The sequence below is a fragment of the Furipterus horrens genome, unplaced genomic scaffold, assembly GCF_987537825.1.
Source record: "Furipterus horrens unplaced genomic scaffold, mFurHor1.1.pri manual_scaffold_2, whole genome shotgun sequence".
NCBI classification, from domain to species: domain Eukaryota; kingdom Metazoa; phylum Chordata; class Mammalia; order Chiroptera; family Furipteridae; genus Furipterus; species Furipterus horrens.
In genome coordinates, this window is record NW_028327172.1 from 194,025,623 (window position 1) to 194,045,384 (window position 19,762).

Consider the following 19,762-nt stretch of genomic DNA (forward strand, 5'->3'; position numbering starts at 1 on the left):
TGGGAGCTGTGTCAGGATGGCAACACAGGAGGCATCAGAACTCCTTTCTCACACAGACGTAGCACATCTCCAGCCACGTGCAGAACACTTCCCTCTGAAAGAAATTCAGGATCTAGCCAAGTGGCACCTACAATTAAGGTGAATGAGGAGAAAACCCACATCGAATGGGTGGGAGAGGCTAACAGCATCTTGTCAAAGATGCCACCCCTGGCAAACTGTCCCACAACTCCCAGGTTCTCCCTGAGGAACGAAGGGCTTGGACCCCACAGCTGGTGCTCTGAGTTTTAAAACTTCCACCTCAGACATGGACCCCCAAATCATCTAGCTTTGAAAGCCAGTAGGTTTTGCGTCCATGAGAACCAGTTCTAAATGGGATTGCATGAACCCACCGAGGCTAAAACCCAAGGACCCAGCACAGGCAGCAGGCTGAAATGTATCCCGTCCTTCCGTGAAAGAGGCCTATTTGCTTATCTTGACACAGCCTAGGAAGCAGGCTTGTAATTTCATACATCTAGGGGCCAACAACAGCTTTCCCCAGAGATGAGGCTGGCAGGTGCCGTCTTCACACGCTCCCTCTGCCCTGACCAAGGTCTTTGGTATCTCCCAGAAAGGAGCTTTGTGTACCAATTTGGTGCTCTGGTTTTTGCTGCTGCTTTCCAGGGGACCCCCTTTAAAATTGCAGCGTTTACTTTCACAGGTCCCCCTGGACTGTAATAATTAAACAATGTGTTCTTAACCTGCCACCCCCCTAGTACTCAACACAGAGGCAGTAGTCAGAAGTGCTTATCTTAATAGCTGTGGCAAGAGAACCAAGAGCCAGGGCAGGTCTGGATAAGGTTCACCCCCTACAGGACAGCATTCATGGCTGGGAGAGATGGCTGTTTTAACTAATGCAGACATCAACACAGTCCCGGAAAATGAAAACAAAGATGTTTCAAGTGAAAGAACAAGACAAAAATAGCTTAACAAAATGACTGATAAAAAGTTCAAATTAATGGTCATAAAGATGCTCACCAATTCAGGAGGACAATGCATGAACAAAGTGAGAATTTTAACAGAGACAGTATATGAAAGGACCAAACAAATTAGACTTAATACTGTAACTCAACTGCAAAACACAATACAGAGGTTCAGTAGCAGACTAGATGAAGCAGAAGAAAGGATCACCTTTTGAAGGGAAGTGGAACTCATCCAATCGGAGCAGGAAAAAAAGATTATAGCTTAAGGGACTTTGGGGATAACATCAGCAGACCAATGTTTGCATTATAGGGATCCCAAAAAAGAGGAGAGAAATGGGCAGAAAAGTTATTTGAAGAAATAATGGCTGAAAATGTCCCTAACCTGGGGAACAGAACAGACATCCAGATCCTGGAAGTCAGAGTTCCGAACAAAAGGAACTGACAGAGAACCGCACCAAGACACATTATGATTAAGTTGCCAAAAATTAAAGCAAGGAGAGAATCTTAAAAGCAGCAAAAGAAAAACAAGGGATGCTACACAGGACTTACCAGCATTTTTCAGTAGAAACTTTGCAGGCCAGAAAAGCGCCATGATATATTCAAAGTACTAAAAGGAACTAACAAAGAATACTCTTTAACTGGCAAAGCTATACTTCACAATGAAGGGGAAGAGAGTGTTCTAGACAAGGAAAAGCTAAAGGAGTTCATCACCAGCTTTACAAGAAATGTTAAAGAGGACTTCCTGCCCTGGCTGGTGGCTTGGTTGGAGTGTCATCCCACACACCAACAGGTTGTGGGTTCAATTCCTGGTCAGGGCACATACCTAGGTTGTGGGTTCAGTTCCCAGTCAGGCACATGTGGGAGGCAGCTGATCAATATTTCTCTCTGGCATCAATATTTTTCTCCCCCTCTTCCCTCTAAAATTGATAAAATCATATCCTCTGGTGAGGATTTAAAAAAAAAAAAAAAAAAAAAGCCCCAGCTGGTGTGGCTCGGTTGGAAAGTCATCTGGTATAGCGAAAGGTTGGTTCGATTCCTGGTCAGGGCACATGCCTAGGTTGTGGTTTTAGTCCCTATCTGGGGCACATGCGAGAGGCAATTGATTGATGTTTCTCTCACATCAATGTCTCTTGTCTGTCTCTCTCCCTGCCCCCACCCCCCTTACCCTCTCTAAAATCAATAAGCATGTCCTTAGGTAAGGATTAAAATAAAAAAGAGGACTTCTTATAGCTAAAATTAAAAGTACAAATTAATAACATGAAAACTTATGAGAATGTAAATCTCAATGATAAAGGTAACTATAAATTCAGAATAACCTAATGTATTAATAATCACTTATAAATCTATGAGGGTTAAAAGACAAAAGTAGTAAAAATAGCTACAATAATTTATTACCAGATACAAATGGTAACAAAATGTAAATTGTGAAAACAAAACAAAACAAAAGTGTGGGTGGAGAGAGTAAATATTTAGAACTTCAGAATGCATTTGATTTTCAATTCTTATTGACTTAAAATAGATTTAGATGATGTTTCATGTAAGGCTCATGGTATTCACAAAGCAAAACCTACAGCAGGTAACACAAAAGAGAGAAGAGTCTAAGGATACCACTACAGAAAATCAGATCACAAAGGGAGGGAGTAAGAGAAGAAAGCACAATGGAATTACAAAACAGCCAGAAAACAATTAGCACAATATCAGTAGTCCATACCTATCAATAATTACTTTAAATGGACTAAATTCTCTGATCAAAAGATACAGAGTAGCTGAGTGGATAATTGGAAAATTCACAAATATGACAACAGAATGTCACTGAACAAACAAATGTGTCGAAGAAATCAAAATCAAAAGAGAAATAAGATACCTTGAGACAAATGAAAGTGGAAATACAACATACCCAAACTTAGGGTATATAGCAAAAGCAGTTCTAAAGGGAAAATCAGTGATATAAATGCCTACATTTAGAAACAAGGTCTCAAACAGCCTGACTATACCTCAAGGAACTAGAAAGTCCACTCAGCAGGAGAGGACTCAAAATCAGAAGTGAAAGAAGACACAAGTGATTACACAAATATAAAAGATAAAGAGACTCCTATGAAAATTATATGCCAACAAGTCAGACAACCTAGAAGAAATGGATTAACTCCTAGAAACATACCACCTACCAAGACAGAATCATGAAGAAACAGAAAATCTGAAGAGACTAGGTACTAGCAAAGAGACAGAATCAGTAATCAAAGACCTGACAAACATAAGTCCAGGACCAAATGGCTTCACTGGTGAACTCCACCGAACATTTAGTGATAAATTACGGTCTAGTTGGAATCTGTGGTGCTGCATGGACAAGCAGCCTTGGTCATTATGGGGACTGTACAGCCTGTATTTTAGCATTAAGGAAAAGAAGCAAAGGTTTTGTTATTGTTCAAATCTGACAAGTGACATTCACAAAAACAAGTCGATGTGAATACAAACTGGAAAGCTGTGTGAACTGTGGACCTGTCCGTAGGTGAGTGGGTAGACTGGCACTTACCTGCACACCCCACTTACTGCTCCACCTCCGTTCGCAGGTACTGGGTACAGTCTGGGATTTTTTTCAGTTGGGCCAAGTTTAATCTTTCTGAACACATAGGACATGTGCTTTCAGTGTTTAACATGCTGTTGGGGGGAGGGAAAGGCAGAATAGATTAAATATATCCTCTTTTCCTTTGGGTTATTCTAATGTGAAAAACAACTCTTCCTGTCTACCTCTTTTAGTAATATCATGCAATTTAACTAGGAATATTAAAAAAATTAGGAATATACAGTCTCCTGCAAGATTCCCTTTAATGATAATGATTTCAAAGGTCATAGAAGGTTCTAAGTAGACGATTTGAATCTTTAGAGATCTTTAGGAATATGAACAAATAAGGAGATTCCAGATTAAGCGTGGCTGAAGGAAAGGCCTATCTTTGGATAACTCTGTGACCTAGTGAAACGATGCACACTTACATCTTAAATTCTGAGTACAGAGCAGGGAAGTCGCAATGCGGACACACTGACCAGTCATCCGTCAGCATGTGTCGACCCTAGAAGCAGTACATTTAAGAGTAAAGTTCGCCTTTTATTTTTAAAACCCCCACCATTATTCATTATAATAACTGGATTATAGTTAAAAGCCAGCCCTCTAAATTATGAAATTACTGATAGTTAATATTGGTGGTAATTGACTAGAAAGAGATGGCATCAAAAGGACTAAATCCAGAATGTATTTGTCAGATTCATGTGTGAAAGGACAGTTTTCAGTTTTAAGAAATCATTATTTAAATTGCAAGGCATAGCAAACTGCAGCAGGTTACGCAGTAAGTGGCAGGAAAAGGATTTAAGCCCAGGACCATCTGATCCCCAGGTGTATGCTATGCTGCCCCATAGTCCATATTCACTTAAACTATTACATGCTTTTAATATAACTCAACTTTGTTGACAATAAAATTATATGCTAAAAGTTTCAGGAAATTTGAGGGATTGAGGTTTCAGAAGTGAAAAAAATGCTGCTACTCACCATGTATTCAAATGGGTTATAGATATGCAAAGAAAAGGAAATTATTGTAAAGAAGCTTACTGTTGCAATGCAATATGGAATATTGTTTTTACATCCAGGACAAAGGAGTTCAAATTCTGGGAGAAGAAATTTACAGAATGGACATGGGGTTGTGGTCTCTTCTGTCTCAGATCTATCGGGTCGCCTGTGAGAAAGAATCACATGTCACTTAAAAACAACACTTCATTTTCCATGTAATATGGACAGCAGAGAAAAGGCATATTTGGAAAACTAGGAACATGAAACACACTTCTTCCTAGACTCTGGGACTAGAGACACTTATAAGCACCATCGGCCCACACTGCAGCTCCGGGAGGAGGGAGAGCAGTTGAGATTGGTCGGATCGCAGCATTACAGAGGCTGTCCAGGGCACGTTAAATGGCAGAAACCATGGGTGGGTCCTGCTACCCTCTCCCTGTGCCATTGGAGTGGTGAGCTCGTTCCTGCCTCTGTGTCTCCCTTCTGTCCAGAAGAACATTCTGTGACAATGGCCATCTTCCAATTCTGTGCTGTCCAATATAGCAGCCAAGACATAAGCCACATAGCACTTTTCAGCTCTTGAAATATGAGTAGTGTGAGAAACTAAATTTTAATTTTAATTAATTTAAGGAGCAACATGTAGTAGCTACCAGATACTGTGCTAGACCTCATAGCTACAGAGCACTCTGGGCATGGGGAGACAATACCGAGCACGTCCTAGCACCTAGGACAGCACAGAGCTAGGCTGTCTGGTAAATGTGCTCTGGTGTTACCTCCCCAGCTCACACTCCACGTGGGCGGGCATGGTGGGTCAGTCTGAAAGAGGGAGCGTTCCATGTAGCCCTCTCCAGCTTAGAGTTCTCTGCCAGGAGGGCTAGTCCCAAGCCCAGCTAACAGTAAAGTGGTGTTGCTTCCATCTGCCATTACTGCAGCTCTCTCCCTTGACTGAGAAACGGGTCCTCTGGTCATAGTGTATCTAACAGGTACCTCAAATGTCATTACTACTTTGAACAAGGGGTAGTATGGAATTACTGTATGATTGCAATTAATTTTTCCTTTTGTAAACACTAGTGCTACTCCTACTTTTGCTTTGGAAAGCTAGGCTGCTTATTGCTTTGTCAAGTAAGGACATGCCATATGTGCCTTTGGACCTACACAGGGTCTGGAAATGAACTCTCTCCTGGCAGTAGGCTGTGTAATGACCACGGTTCTTACACTGAGAAACAGTCACTGTTTGTCTCTCTGGCAGACACTGCTGCCTACCTCACAGCCATTCTTCCTTGCCAACCAAACTGTGTTTTTAATCAGCAGTTCACTTTGCTGCTAAAAGAAGCCATGTGGCAGAGTACTGGCCAGTGCGATGTAAATGGATTTCTGGGGGTGGTGTCCTTTCTAAAAGGCAAAGACCTTCCATCTGTTAGTTTCCCTCGTCCTTCCTTGAATGGGAACATGATGTCTGCAGTTGTGGCAGACAACCAGAACTGTGCAGCCATGGGGAGGAAGCGTCTATGTGCCAGATGGCAAAGCTGGAAGACAGAGGGATCTGTCCTTAGTGGCATCAGGACCCAGCGGCACCAGCCCTGGACTACACCACCTTGTAAGTGAGTCACATAAATCCCGACTTGTTCAAGTCACGCTGGGTCTTCTGCTGCTGGTAGCTGAATACAATCCTAACTGCTGCCTCCATCCATTTCCTACTGAGTCTGCACATTAGCAGCTACATTCTGGAAAGTACATTTGTGAAAGGTGATTAAACAGTGGAACTCGCCGCCACTGCCTACCTGACCATTGCCTCAAACTTCTTTTTGTATTTGGCATCTATTTTATTGCGGTACTCGGGTCTCATCAGCATAGCTGCGAAGCTGAAAGCTGAGTTCTTCAGGCCTGCTCTGTGACACTCGATGACAGTAGACGTCAGTAATGGCACGATGTCTGCAATACAAACGGGGAAGCAGAAAGCAGAGTGCCTCTACTGGCAGGACTCCATCCCTGGCAAAGAACCGGTATCTGTTTAATGAGGAGTGGTCAGGCTAACTGCTCATCAAAATGTCTTTCCCCTGACTGTACAGTGTTCTGCCTTGTACCACCAGGGCCTGCACGCCCCCGAGGCCACCTTATGTGTATCCTTCCACAGGCTCAACATGCATTTCCACATCGGCAGGACTGCTGGTGGATGGGTGGGAGGGATCTGTCTTTATGTACTAACCTCTCTGCATGTATCTATTTCTTCAGGACAGATACCTACAACTAGAATTACTGGCTCAAAAACATGACCTTTAAAAAAATCCTTAGCACAAATTGCCAAACTTCTTTCTAGAAAGGCCACACCAATGCCCACTCCCATCAGCACTTAAAAGTGCCTGTCCTAGCACACCATTTGCCCATGAGGTAATGCAATTATGTTTAAGTCTTTTTTCATGTAACAAAAAAAGAATCCATTTAAAGAACAGGTATTGGTGAATTATGACCTGTGGGCCAAGCCTGGCCCTCTGTTTTTATACTGCCCATGAGCCAAGAATGGCTTTTATGGTTTTAAAGGTTGAAAAAAATTAAAATAATATTTTGTGAAAATATTTTATGAAAGATAGGTTCAAATTGCAGTGTCCAAAAAAATAAAGTTCTGTTGGAACATGGCCACGGCCATTTGTTTACATGTGGTTCAGGCCAAAACAGCAGAGCTGAATAGCTGTGACGACAGTGGCCCACAAAGCCCCCAACATCTGACATCCGACCCTGGACAGAAAAAGTTTGTTCACCTGTTACAGAATGTGTTAAAATCTATTCACTGAAGAACGTTCTGATGATATGTCTTTTAGAATAATGGGACCCTTTTTCAGAGGCGATGGCCTGCAGACTTACTGGCTGACATGTAATCTTGGGCAAGCGTTATTTCACTTCTGCCCTAGTTTGCTTCTCTGTAAAATAGGGAAAATAATAACAGTACCCATGTGTGCAGTCTTGAGACTGCTATCCTTAGAAAGACCTGCTTGAAAGGTTGGTCCTTGGCAGGCATCTGGGAACTTGGATTTTTGGAGGTGTTCTTGCCATTCCAGAACTGATATGATGGGCTCACTGTGCCTAACCTCTTCATACAAACAATGCGGTTTATGCTGAACACCCGCTTTCTGGGAGTCTGGAAAGTTTGGTACATGTAAGCAGAGTACAGCCCCTGGGCACTGAGTCACTTTTTTACACGTGTTATCGCACAACTCACCCCTTAGGTGTGTCCTGTGTGACTCCACGTGGAGGGGGCCCCCAGAAGCATGCACCTGCTTCCCAGACTGCAGCCATGTGCCTTTTCCCTTTGCCAGTTTTCCTTTGTGACTTTTCGCTGTGATAAGTCTTAGCCTTTAGCACTACTACATGTTGAGTTGTGTGAGTCCCAGTGAAGTCTCATACGAGTTCTACCACTTCATGAAGTGGTTCTGAGGACGAGTGAGTTACTATACATGGGGAACAGTGGCCGGCAGAGTTCGTGAGTACAGGTCTCACACTGACGCAGAAACGTGGACAACAGGCTCTTCTCAGTACTCACGTGATGGGAACTTGCTAATGTTGTTGGCCACCCGAATGAGCAAACGTGCCCCTTTCATGTGATCTCCATTTTTAACATGAATCTGAAATAAATAACGTATTTTAATCCTCTTCTTAGATACCCTGATTAGTAATGCTAATTCATGCTTTATTCCTCCAAATAAACAACCTTTGGTTGTGACCCTGAATAGGGTCCTGAGATCCTTGCAGACTTACTTGACTAATGCCATTGGGACTTTGCTCCTCCCGGCAGCTGCTGCGGGCCCTGCGGCCTCACGAGCCTTGCCTGTACTTGACACTCCATTTTTTACTTTGAGCTAGACCACCGGACATGAGTTCAGACCCCTGGCCCATCTCTGACTGGCCAATACTCAGGGACTGATAATGCCTACTCTACCAAGTTGTGACACCTGACAGCTGTTAGTGAGGCAGAGAGAGAGAGAGATGAGTTGTTAAAGGAGGAGGCACTGTCCTAAGGCCAAAGGCAACGGTGGCCAAAGGTACCTGAGATTAGGGGTCTGGGATGCAAGGAGGGGGTACATTTAGGCTGCGATGAGGCTGGAGACTTGACGGCCAGGCCCTGAGGCCCCTGCAGTCATCGGCTGAGAGGAGGTTACCCATGAAGGTGGGGATGTGGGGAACCAGAGAAGTGGGCAGACTGGGAGTCAGAGCTGATGTTTGGTCAGAATGTGAAGGGCGAGTATAGAATGACTCAGGCATCAGGTCTGAGCAAATGGTGTGTACTTTCCTGAGAACCTCAACACGATAATAGGTAGTAACTGAATCTAAAGAAGGGAAGGGAAGCCCTGGCTGCTTGTCCTCCCTCACTCTCTGCTGACTTTATGGGCCTCAGATTGCCCAGCTCAGCCGTCCACATCCAAAGGTCCCAGGATGTCCTTCAGCTGATCTCCCTGTCTCAGCTCCGGGGGGGAAGCATCTGCAAAAGCTGAGTCCCGATCTTCCCTGAAATGTGGGTGACTCCAGTCCTTTTTGTCCAAGATGCCATCTGTGATGTTTTTGCATCAATATTGTTTAATTAACAGGGTCTGTTAGTTTCCTTCTTAACAACACAAGGAGTTAAAAGTCCTAGAAAACCTTGAAATGCTTGGTGCCTGCACAGGAGATTAGAGCGGTAGGAGGGGGGCTGTCATGAGGGTGCTCGGGTGGGAGGGGAGGATGACTGTCTGATGGAGGTGGCAGGCCCGCCCTTGGGGCCGGAGGAAAAGAAAAGGGCTCGAGAACCACCCCTCTGGTCCTGGAGGGGTTCTTAGGGGAACCCCTATATTTGCTTATCTCTCACCAACTTTCTACCCTCGCCCCTCAACCTCTAAAGAGCCCCACTTGCTGGACTGTGTGCCCCTAGGACAAGGGCACCACCACACCTGTCTGAAGCTGAGAAGGACCACCCCCTTCTACTCCTTTCTGTCAGAGAGAGGGGGTGCCTATTGCTCTGAAGGGAAATGTGCTCTGGGGGTTGCAAGTTGAAATTCAGGTCTATGAGGTCTAATGTGGTAGCCACTAGTCACATGTGGCTACTTAAATTCAAACATTAAAATTACGCAAAATAAAAATGTTAGTTTATCAGTTACACTCACACGAGCAGCACCCCAAGTGCTGCATAGCCAGGCCAGCGGCTGCCATACTGCCCAGCACAGATACAGGACACTCCACCTCTGCAGAAAGTTCTGCCGGGCAGTGTCCTTGCAGACGGAGGTCAGGACCTAGACCAGTCCTTATATGACCTCTCTGTGCTGGGTACGGTCAAGGCTAAATTAGCTCCGTGGACTGGCCTGCAAACCAATCTAGCATCAGTATGGGGAGATGTTCTTTGACATATGTGAAAATTTGGAAAAACGGGTAAGTTGGAATCTGTATCCATGGTGACGACAGTTTAACGACATTGAAGAGTGTCCTTGAAGTTAACTTTGTATGTGACAGGCGGCAACTAGACTGATTGTGGTGGTCATTTTGCAGTGGGTACTCCTGAAATCAGTGTAATGTTTTATGCCAATTCTACCTTCATAAATTCTTTTTTACCAAAAATTGGTGGAATTGTATAAAATCCACAATCTTAGAATAAACTAGCAAGCTCGGACTAAACAAAAATTTTTTTTGGAAATTATTTCTGACCAGCTCATATAGTTATATGCTTCAAAATGAAAATGAGATAAATATACACAGAGAAGCCTCCTCTCCTTCTGTTTCCCTCCCTCCCTGGTTGGGGGGCCCTGCCTCCTCTGCACCTGCCTTGTTTCCTTTAGGAAGCTACTTCTGCTAGTTTTTTTTTTAAACATGTATTTCTAATTTTATTTGAAATGTATATTCATTCTTATTTTTTGCACACAAAATGCAGCCTATTGTAAATTATTCTGTATCTTGCTTTTCTCACGTAACAATATAGAGATGGAGGAAATCACGAAACCAATGGAGAGGCACCCACAGAAGATCCTTACAGGTGCTAAACACACCTGGCAGGTTATATCCCAGGTCACTCAACGGGCCTCACCTTGACCAGTATATAACTGTGCAGAATCATGAGGTTGGTGGCCATCTCCGAGGGGATTTTGATCTTCTGGGATTTAAGTTCTGCATACATACTGAAGAGAACGTCGTGTGCATTCCGATAGTTTCCTTGAGAAAAGGGGGTAAAATGATATTATCGTAAAGGATGACTTATGAGGACTTTCTATGGGCCCTCATTTTATAAATGGCTTAATTATGTTATTAGCAGTAGTCTAATTTCTTACTTGAAGAAACTTAGTTTTTCCCATTGTAACTTATCGTACTAATATTGAGCCTCCGGAAGAAAATGGTGGCATCTTCCTAGATGCCTTCCTCTTCCTCAGCACCCCCCCCCTCCCCCGCCCCAGCCCTGGCCCCGCCCCTCCAAAGTCCAAGGGGCCATCAAGTTCGGAGCCTACCTGCTGAGTCTCCCAACCCAACCTCTCTTCCCGGCCCTCAGGGCTTCCTGCCATCTCTCAGGAGAGCACTAACCAGTATTCTTCCCCGGCATCGTCTGCCTCGATGCTGCCGTCAGTGTCCTTGTCAAAGCTCCAAATCTCACCCTGCACCCCGAACCCTCAAGATCACTCCCACCATAAAACCCTTCCCAGGCCTTAGGTATCAAGTGCCAGTTCCTCAGCAGAGGACTGAAGCCCGCCCCGCAGGGTCTGCCTGTGCCTGCCTTCCCACCCTTTCTTCCCCCGCCCCTCCCGCTCCGTCATGGGCAGCGGTGTCCCTCGCTCCTTCCGGCACGTGAGTTCCTCTCCCACACCCCCCTTTCCCCTTGTCCCTGCTAGCGCATCCTTTCAAAACTTAGCAGAAGCTTCCGTTGCCTTCTCGCACTTCCACCCTCCAACTTCCCCGTCCCTAGCCCCCAGGGTGAGGTAGCCCCCGTTCCTGGTATCTGGCACCATCATCCCATGTAACAGCTTTCTGTCCTATCAAGTCACGAATCCTTGGCGGGGGACTGTGGCTCATTTCTCAGGATCCTGCGCTCCTAGCATGTATCTGACAGAAGTGGGTGTTAAACATGAGCTGAATAAAGTAATCAGTTATTTAATTGTTTTTCCAAAATTGTGTTCCTTATTAACTTCTGAAAGAACCAGCTTGCAAACATTAGTGAGGATACCAAATTCTCTCACTTATTCAATAAATATTTACAGAGCACATAAGTGGGCACAACCATTAAGAAGATTCTACAAATAGTCCCGGGTCTGCTGCATGGGCAACAGCAGACCCTCCATATCACCCTGCCCAGGCTCTGTAGCTTCAGCTTCACTGGAGAGGACACTCCAGCGTCATCACAAGATGTCGATGCAACACGGGAGGAGACAGATACCGTGTCACTCCCGAGTTGGACTGCACAGCCATTCTTGGCGGTGCAGATAGACTCTTAAGAAGCTACACCATCGTCTCTGGAGACGGATGGCTGCCGACGACGACAAATAGTCCCTATTACAAAGCACTAGATCAATACTAATGACACATCTTCCATCTCTAACATCTTTTATATTGTTACGGTCAAATACGCGGGATGGAAGGAAAGCGCTGAGTGGGGGCAGGAAGCTGGGACGCTCAGAGAAGTCGTTGTCCGGGGACAGCAACTGCGTGGCCTCAAAGGAGAGGAAGCCGCACCTGACAGGAGCAGGCCTCACTGGGGTTCAATATTCTCCTGTGATGGTGAATTATTTTATGTCTCAGAAAACTAAAACGGGCATCTCCCTAGTCTTGATTCAAAGCAAGCCTAGATTAGAATTGGCTCCTCTCCCCTCGGTGGAGGAGGTTTGGGGAGCTTGATTCTACTGCCTGCTTGGGGAGAAAAACATGAACATTAGAGACCTACCTGCAGACTGCTCTTCTCTGGCGATGATAATGGCTGTCCGGGCGGCCTCTCGGTACTGCTTCAGGGCCATGTACAAGCGGAACAGGTACTTGGCATCCTGCCATACAAACCATTAGAGAAACATCATTCTTCATTAGCTGAAGAGTCAGAATACATTCGCTTTCCAGTAACTGAGGGCTGATATTGTTTTAAAAAACCGAATGAACAAAGAATTAGTTTCCTAAATATTTATTTAGAGTTAAATATGTGCCAGGTGGTATTCTACGTACTTGAGAAATATTGGCTTGTTTAAATATTCATACCCTCCCTGGGAGGAAGGCACAATTATACAACTTCATTGATGAAAAACTGAAACACACCAGCACCTCTCCAGGGCTGTGTCCCTAACGCTACTCCATAGCGTTCTCTCTCATATGCTGAAAATGAAATGTGTTCTTACACAATATAGCAACTTCACAAAAATAAAAAATTTTTACACCTATATAAATTTCTCTGGCCTATACAATTTTCTTTGGCCTTAGAGGATTTTCAATTTCTATCCTCCTTAACTCTGGACAATGTCACATACTCGGTACTATCTCCTGATTATTATAAGTGGATGTTCAAGGGCCTGTGCCCTTTGACAAGTTCTTTAAGAAACGGATAACAGATTGGAGATCAGGATTGTTACAATCTTCTCCAGGTGTGACATTCAGTGCCTTCTCTCCAAAGCTGTGACTTTAGTTTCTTCACAAACAGATCCCCCTTGAACACCAAGGCTAAAGGGAAGAAAAATACCTGGGAACATCCTCAAAGGAGTAGGGACTGAGAGAAGATGGACTTCTGCATGAACTCCAAGAGAGTCATATATTTTGAAAATAGGTTCCTACTGATTTATTTTTACTTTGTATTTCTAGTGAGTTACTTTTATGCTAAATATGATTTTTATTAATTACCATAATTTTGGAAATATGAACAAAGTACATTAATTTTTAGGAATTTGTGCTAAGTCACCGCTGTAATAATCCTTTTTCATAGTTGCAGAATAAATAAAACTCTAGAACATTTGAGAAGATTGTAGGTGGTGAGGATTATCACCTAGAGGGATGTGGCTATTTCAGAGGTAGCAATGCCAATGTCAAAGGGAGAATGTACACAGAATCCCCTAAGCTGCAGGGTCTGTCTGGATGACCTAAGTCTACATTCGGAGAGAGTTTCATAAGTTTATGATGCAAAAGCCATAGATAGCAGTTGAAAACAAGGCAGATAAAGTAAAATCTACCCAAGATACTTAAAATCCAAGTGAAGAAAACATTTCAGTACCTTAGGCATGCCGTCGCTCTCTCCCATGAGGTGGTCTATCAGCTGACTGGTCAGCAGTTCATCTTTGGCCTGACCAACCTGTTTAGGAAGAAAAAGAAAGAGTAAATTCAACTCTTAAACCTAAAAAGAGGCTGGGGGAAAAGACAAATAATCTGCTAAGGAAATGAAGTTTAAAAATATGCAAAAATTCCTGTTGTCAAGGGCCTGAAATATAGCTCAGGGTCTTACTCCATTTCATTTGTAGAGTCGCCATTAATAAAAATCTATCCTTGAACTGTAGCTTTTTAAAGTTGCTATTTCAAAATACTGTACCTTTTTTTTACACACAAGAGAGAATATACTTCTCGGATGTTTCAATAAAAACTTTTAAGGTAAATGACCATGAAACCTAGAGAAAAACACCTGTGATTTGTTTTAAAATAATACAGGGAGCCCTGGCTGGGTGGCTCAGCTGGTTGGAGTGTTGTCCCATGCACCAGAAGTTGCAGGTTTGATCCCTGGTCGGGGCACCTTCCTAGGCTGTGTGTCTGATCCCCAAGCAGGGCACATATGGGAAGCAACTGATCAATGTTTCTCTCTCTCTCTCTCATTCTCTTCCTTCTCTCTCCAAAATCAATAAAAACATATCTTCAGGTGAGGATTAAAATAACATAGGGAAGAGGGGGGCGGGTATGAAAAGAAAAAGACGGGCCATGTGTTGACAGCTGTTGAAGTTAGCTAATGGATATATGAGAGTCTATTACACTGTTTGGTCTACTTTTGTATATGTTTGAACATCTCTTCAAAAAGTTTTAAAGAATACTGGCTTTCTTGCAAGTTTCATTACAGAGTTTACTTACAGTTTCAATTGCCATTTCTATTGCTGCATTATCTTCTGAGCTTGGGCATTTTAGGAAGTGTTTAAGTGCCTGAAATGAGAATTGAATAGCAATCAGAAATCTTTGGACTGCTTTCCCATTGAGGAGAACAAAGCCTGCACACGCACAAAGTAATAATAGTTTGTGAAAGGGTCTTCATCTCAATTAGGGGCTTGCACAGTGCTGGATCTTACGTACTTAAAAGGGCTGAATATAGCTTAAAACAGAAGGATCCAGTTAACCCTATGAAGAATCTAGTTCTGATTCCTGATGAAATGAAAAATAAAAAATGTGCCCTCCTTCAGTAGGAAGATTTGATTTAATTTACTCATTCAACAAATATTTACAGACAACCTGCTACTGTATATATGAGACTCTGCTAGATGCTAGGGGAAGACCAGGAAGGATATGATGTGGTATCTTTTTGTACTACGTACAATCTAACTGGGGTGATCTGTCTGATGTGATGGTACTATAAGGAACCATTTATTTTAAGTCATAATTGTCTAACTCCTGAACATCATACCACCCCACTTATGAAGGAATGTAAGGTTAGAACAGCTTAAAAGACTGTGGGAAGTGGGGAAGAGGGCAGAGAGGAATCTAGCTGGAAGACAAGGATGGGAAAAGGCAAGCGGGAGTGTAGGGTTCTTCAACACTAATAGCTGGATGGCAGACTGGGAAGCTCAGGCTGGTTGGTCAAACTGTGGAAGGAGTTTGGACTTAGTATCTAAGAGACAGAAACAGTACATTGATGGCCTGAAGGCAAATTCACACACACAAATGTTTCTTTGAAAATATCTGTGCCATATTTTAAAACGGGAGACTCAAGACTTCTGTTTCTTGTTAAAGACCAAATGATGTGGCACGACGGGGGCCGAACTCCTGAATGGCAACAATCTTGTGGGGGCTGAGCAGCAGCCATTCCCTTCAGACAAAGCAGGGGCCTCCCAGTAACTCCTGTCTGTCACACATGGACCCACAGCCTCCCCTGCAGCTTTGCTTGTTTGCGTCCTCGCAGGAACACATACCTCTGCTTTAGGGGCGCTTAAGCACTGGAAGTACCATTTTGGAAACAAAGTGAAGGATAAGCGTTATGGAGAGAAACTAAAAACAGGGAAAATAGGAAACCACTGCAATAATTTAAAGCGAGGTGACCTGGGTTTGGATTAAGTTGATGGTAGTTAGAATGAAGAGAGGTAGATGTGAGAAAGATTATGGAGGAAGAATGGGATTAGCTGTGGGAGAGATTTTCAAGTTGAATTTGAGATTTCAGATCTGGGTGTCTGGGATCATAATATATTTTTCATTATTTCTTGTAGTCATCCCTGTGGAGTCCAATGTATGTTTTCTTGGCAGATACTAACTCGTGAATATTGACCACACAGCAAGAAGAATTTTCCAGCCTGAAAGTGCCTTTTTTCGCCTTCAAAATATAAGGCAATGCTTTGATAGTCTTCATTAGTGGTGTTTTCAGAACCTACAACAGAAGTTCATTGAGTAAAATATCTGGGCAGAAGTTGTTTACTTTTTACTGTTAACCTAAAAATAAGATCTAAAAACAGATGATTAAAAATTTTAACAGCAAATAATGTTATTATCAGTGTCTGTTTTCATCAAAAAACACTTCATCGTAATTATTCCACTTATCAACTTTGTTCAACTTTTCACTCTAAACAGGAATTAAGAGACAAAATTACAAGGCTCTGTGAGAATCTAGGTTATGGTTTAACATTACTCCTAGCAATTTTATCATTCTTTAAGAGTCTCAATATAATTTCCTAAAACAGAAACAACTATGACTATAATCTCAGCTATGATTTGCCTAGTTTCAGAACAACCAGAAGCAAAGTTATCCATAATACTCATGTAATCCGCCCCCTTTCTCAGCAATGCCTAGTTTAAACAAGTCTGCATGCATTCATTGTATAAGTAAAAAAGATGATATTCAAGTGGCCAGTAGGCACTATTTAAAGAAAATTACCGTTTTTCTTTATTTTCTCCATGAATGACTATGATATCAGAAGATGCTTTTACCTATTTCTTCCCTTGAAGACCGAAACAAAAATTTTCTCATGAAGCCTATCATCAATTCTTATGGTCAGTAAATTAAAACAAAACAAAACAAAACACAAAAATACAAATATTTTATGATTCCACTTACATGAGGTTCCATAAATAGTCAAATTTATAGAGATAGAAAGCAGAACTCTGGTTACTAGGGGCCAGGGGAGAGGGCAATGGGAGTACTTGTTTAATGGACACAGAGTTTCAGTTCAGGACGATGAAGTTCTGGAGAGGGAAGTGGTGGAGGGTGCACAACAATGTGAATGTACTGGGTTGGCCAAAAAGTCCACTTAGTTGTTTTCCATAAAATAAAAGACACATTTTTCATTTTCACCAATAACTATTGATTTGGATATTTTGAGTACGTCATCTACCTCCTGCTATTGGCTTCTAGTGGGTAGAGGCCAGGGGTGCTGCTAAACATCTCCCAATGCATAAGACAGCCCCACAGCTAAGAATTATTTGGCCAAAATGTCAATAGTACCAAGAAACTTCGCAAACTACTTTTGACATGTTCTATCAGCCACAGCGCCTTCTCCATATACTGCACAAATCTTTTTTTGCATTTCAGTTGCATCTTTACCTTTCTTGAAATATTAAAGCATAATCCAACAATGTTGCATATTTTCTTCCATCTTTAGTATTAAAATGGCTGTACAAAAATTCACCAATTTTGATAATTTTTTAAAAATGCACGCTGATATGACAGCTGTCACAATACAATCTAACAGAATTGTTCCAAATGAAGTTAAAGACAACTAAGTGCTACTAGAACCATTTCACAGAATAAAAAACAAATGAACTTTTTGGCCAACCCAGTACTTAATGCCATACTGAAAAATGGTTAAAATGGTAAATGTTATGTATGTTTTACCACACACAAAGAAAGCTAAAGCAAAACAACACAACATAATGTCATGTAGGGTCCATAAAATGAAAATCTGAAAATTCTTTCAGTAGTTTCTAAGAATAATTGCAAACATGGGAAGAAAAACATATAAGCAAATGTTCTCAGAATGTGAAATTCTCGTTCGGACTTTCAAAATCTTCAAAAACCATATCTTTTGTGTATTACTCTTCGTCAAATTAATCATATATTCTTAATTTGTAACTCAATTTTTAAAATTTATAAAAACATTTACTTTTTCAAAACTCATTCTGTAGTTATAATCACCTTCATTTTGGAGTCTTACTTTACCACCAGTGGATCAATAGCAGGATTTGGGAAATCTGGCCTCTCTCCTCCTGGAAGTTGCTCAAAAATCCTTAAGTTTTGCGAACTGTCTTATATTTCTATATCATATTGTGAGAGTAGGAATCTTGAAATCTAATAAGTGACATATAGCAGATATGTGTGTATCCATGTAAAAATGATGGGTGCACCTGTGCTTGTGGGTATCAGTCTGAGCACTAGATTATAAGAGTCAAGGTGTTTCTGTGATTAAAATCTTTAACAGAAATGAGGGAAAACGATGATATTTACCAAGGATGTCTGCATAGATTTCCATTTTGTTGTGCTGCTGAGCCAGCGTGAAAGCCTCGTTATTGCATTTGGACATAACAAGAAACTGGATGGCAGATCCGTAGTCTCCTAACTGGAGAAAAAACCTAAAACAAAGTCTCATTATATTAGCTTGACTCATTTCAGATAAGTTTGTCATTTACAAAAGGAAATATTTTTCAACCATGAGAAAGCACTTAACAATTAAAATGCACTAGGTGAACTGCAGTTCTATACTATCTGTTTATATTTGAAAAACATGCTCTCATACACTGACCACACACACAGCCTTTGAATTTACACACTTAGACCTAAAAAAAAAAAAAAAAAGATACAAAAGAATAAATATTCCATTTAAATTTATTTGATAAAGGGAAGCAAGGGCTTTCTTTTAAGGCTAGTTTTCGGAAGTCCAAAAACCTTTATGCCTTACATTACCTGGCTACCATTTTGGCTCCATCCAGACACTGGGTCTCTCTGACGACCCTGACGGCCTTCTCGGGGTTGTTGAGGTGATCCAGGCAGATGCGGATGACGCTGGTCCACTGCTGCGCGTTCTCATACGCCACCACAGCTTCTTTGTACCTGTAAGACACACTTAAGTTCAGACAGACTTTGGGGGAAAAAATGTCAATAAGAGTTTGGGACCCTTTTTTATTGGTGGTAATTGCTTATTTTTCTTAAACTTCTTTTTCTTTCATCAGAAAGAATACCAGGAGCCATCTCATTAAAATGTTCTTTTTTAGTGGTTTGATAAACTAACAGTAAAATACCAATAGTGAATTCTCTCATGTGAACCATATCTCTACAATTTTTTATACTTTGTTGTTTTTTTTAAAGTTGAAATATAATATTAATGAGGCTTATTTGGAAAACAATTTTTCACACTTACTGGTGGAGCTTAACAGTGATACATAAAATCTTTGCACTGATCTCTAGATGGCGCTCAACTTCTCTTCAGTCCTCTAGCTCTCCAGTGCTTTCTATTACACTTTTAACAAGACATTTAGAGTCTACCCTATATTTCCTAAGGTTACTTTTAAAAGTAACCTTCTATCTTAATACGTATTAAAATATCTTAATACATATTGCCAAATAACTGTCTAAAGGCATTAGAAATCACACTCTATCTCTCAGGTGAAAAAAGTGCATTTGGACAGTATGGTTATTAATTTAATATAATCTTTCCTAATGTGATAGGTTAAAATGACACACTGTTGCTTCAATTTAATTACTATTAGTAAGGTAGAGCTTTTTCACATTTGCATGAAATACTATTTCATAATTGTATTTTCTCCTCTGGGTCTCCTTGTTTTTTTCCTCCCAGCATCTTTGACTTTCTTGTATTAAGTTGCAGATCTTTGTGTATTTAGAATATTAACTATCAACTGCTATATTTAATATTGTTTCGAAGCTTAAAAAGTGCAACCACAGGTGTAGAATTCACATTTCTTCACTTTTTCCCCCTCTGCATCAGTAAGTTATCCTCCTTAAGAAAAATGACTTACTTAACTTCATGTTTATGCTGTATTATATTAAAATTTCAACTCCCAGTATTTAAACCTCAAGTATAAAGGGACGATACTCTATGTTTGAATACATGAAAAATCAACTGAGGCGTATAAAGTATGAGAAAAATTT

General features: G+C 41.7%; 1 protein-coding gene across 1 annotated transcript in view; it reads right to left on the reverse strand.

Annotated features, from left to right (window-relative positions):
• LOC150020228 (WD repeat-containing protein 19) overlaps positions 1-19,762 on the reverse strand; it is a 71,869-nt gene that overhangs the window by 1,467 nt on the left and 50,640 nt on the right. Inside the window, exons 25-36 of the mRNA XM_090266980.1 lie at positions 18,560-18,706; positions 18,104-18,228; positions 15,921-16,033; positions 14,536-14,604; positions 13,697-13,774; positions 12,395-12,491; positions 10,556-10,680; positions 8,051-8,132; positions 6,297-6,447; positions 4,558-4,681; positions 3,948-4,024; positions 3,490-3,614 (exon numbers count right to left, since the gene is read on the reverse strand). Coding sequence (XP_090123106.1) covers positions 3,503-3,614; positions 3,948-4,024; positions 4,558-4,681; positions 6,297-6,447; positions 8,051-8,132; positions 10,556-10,680; positions 12,395-12,491; positions 13,697-13,774; positions 14,536-14,604; positions 15,921-16,033; positions 18,104-18,228; positions 18,560-18,706 — 1,300 coding nt within the window. The 3' untranslated portion in view covers positions 3,490-3,502. The remainder of the gene's footprint in view (positions 1-3,489; positions 3,615-3,947; positions 4,025-4,557; positions 4,682-6,296; positions 6,448-8,050; positions 8,133-10,555; positions 10,681-12,394; positions 12,492-13,696; positions 13,775-14,535; positions 14,605-15,920; positions 16,034-18,103; positions 18,229-18,559; positions 18,707-19,762) is intronic.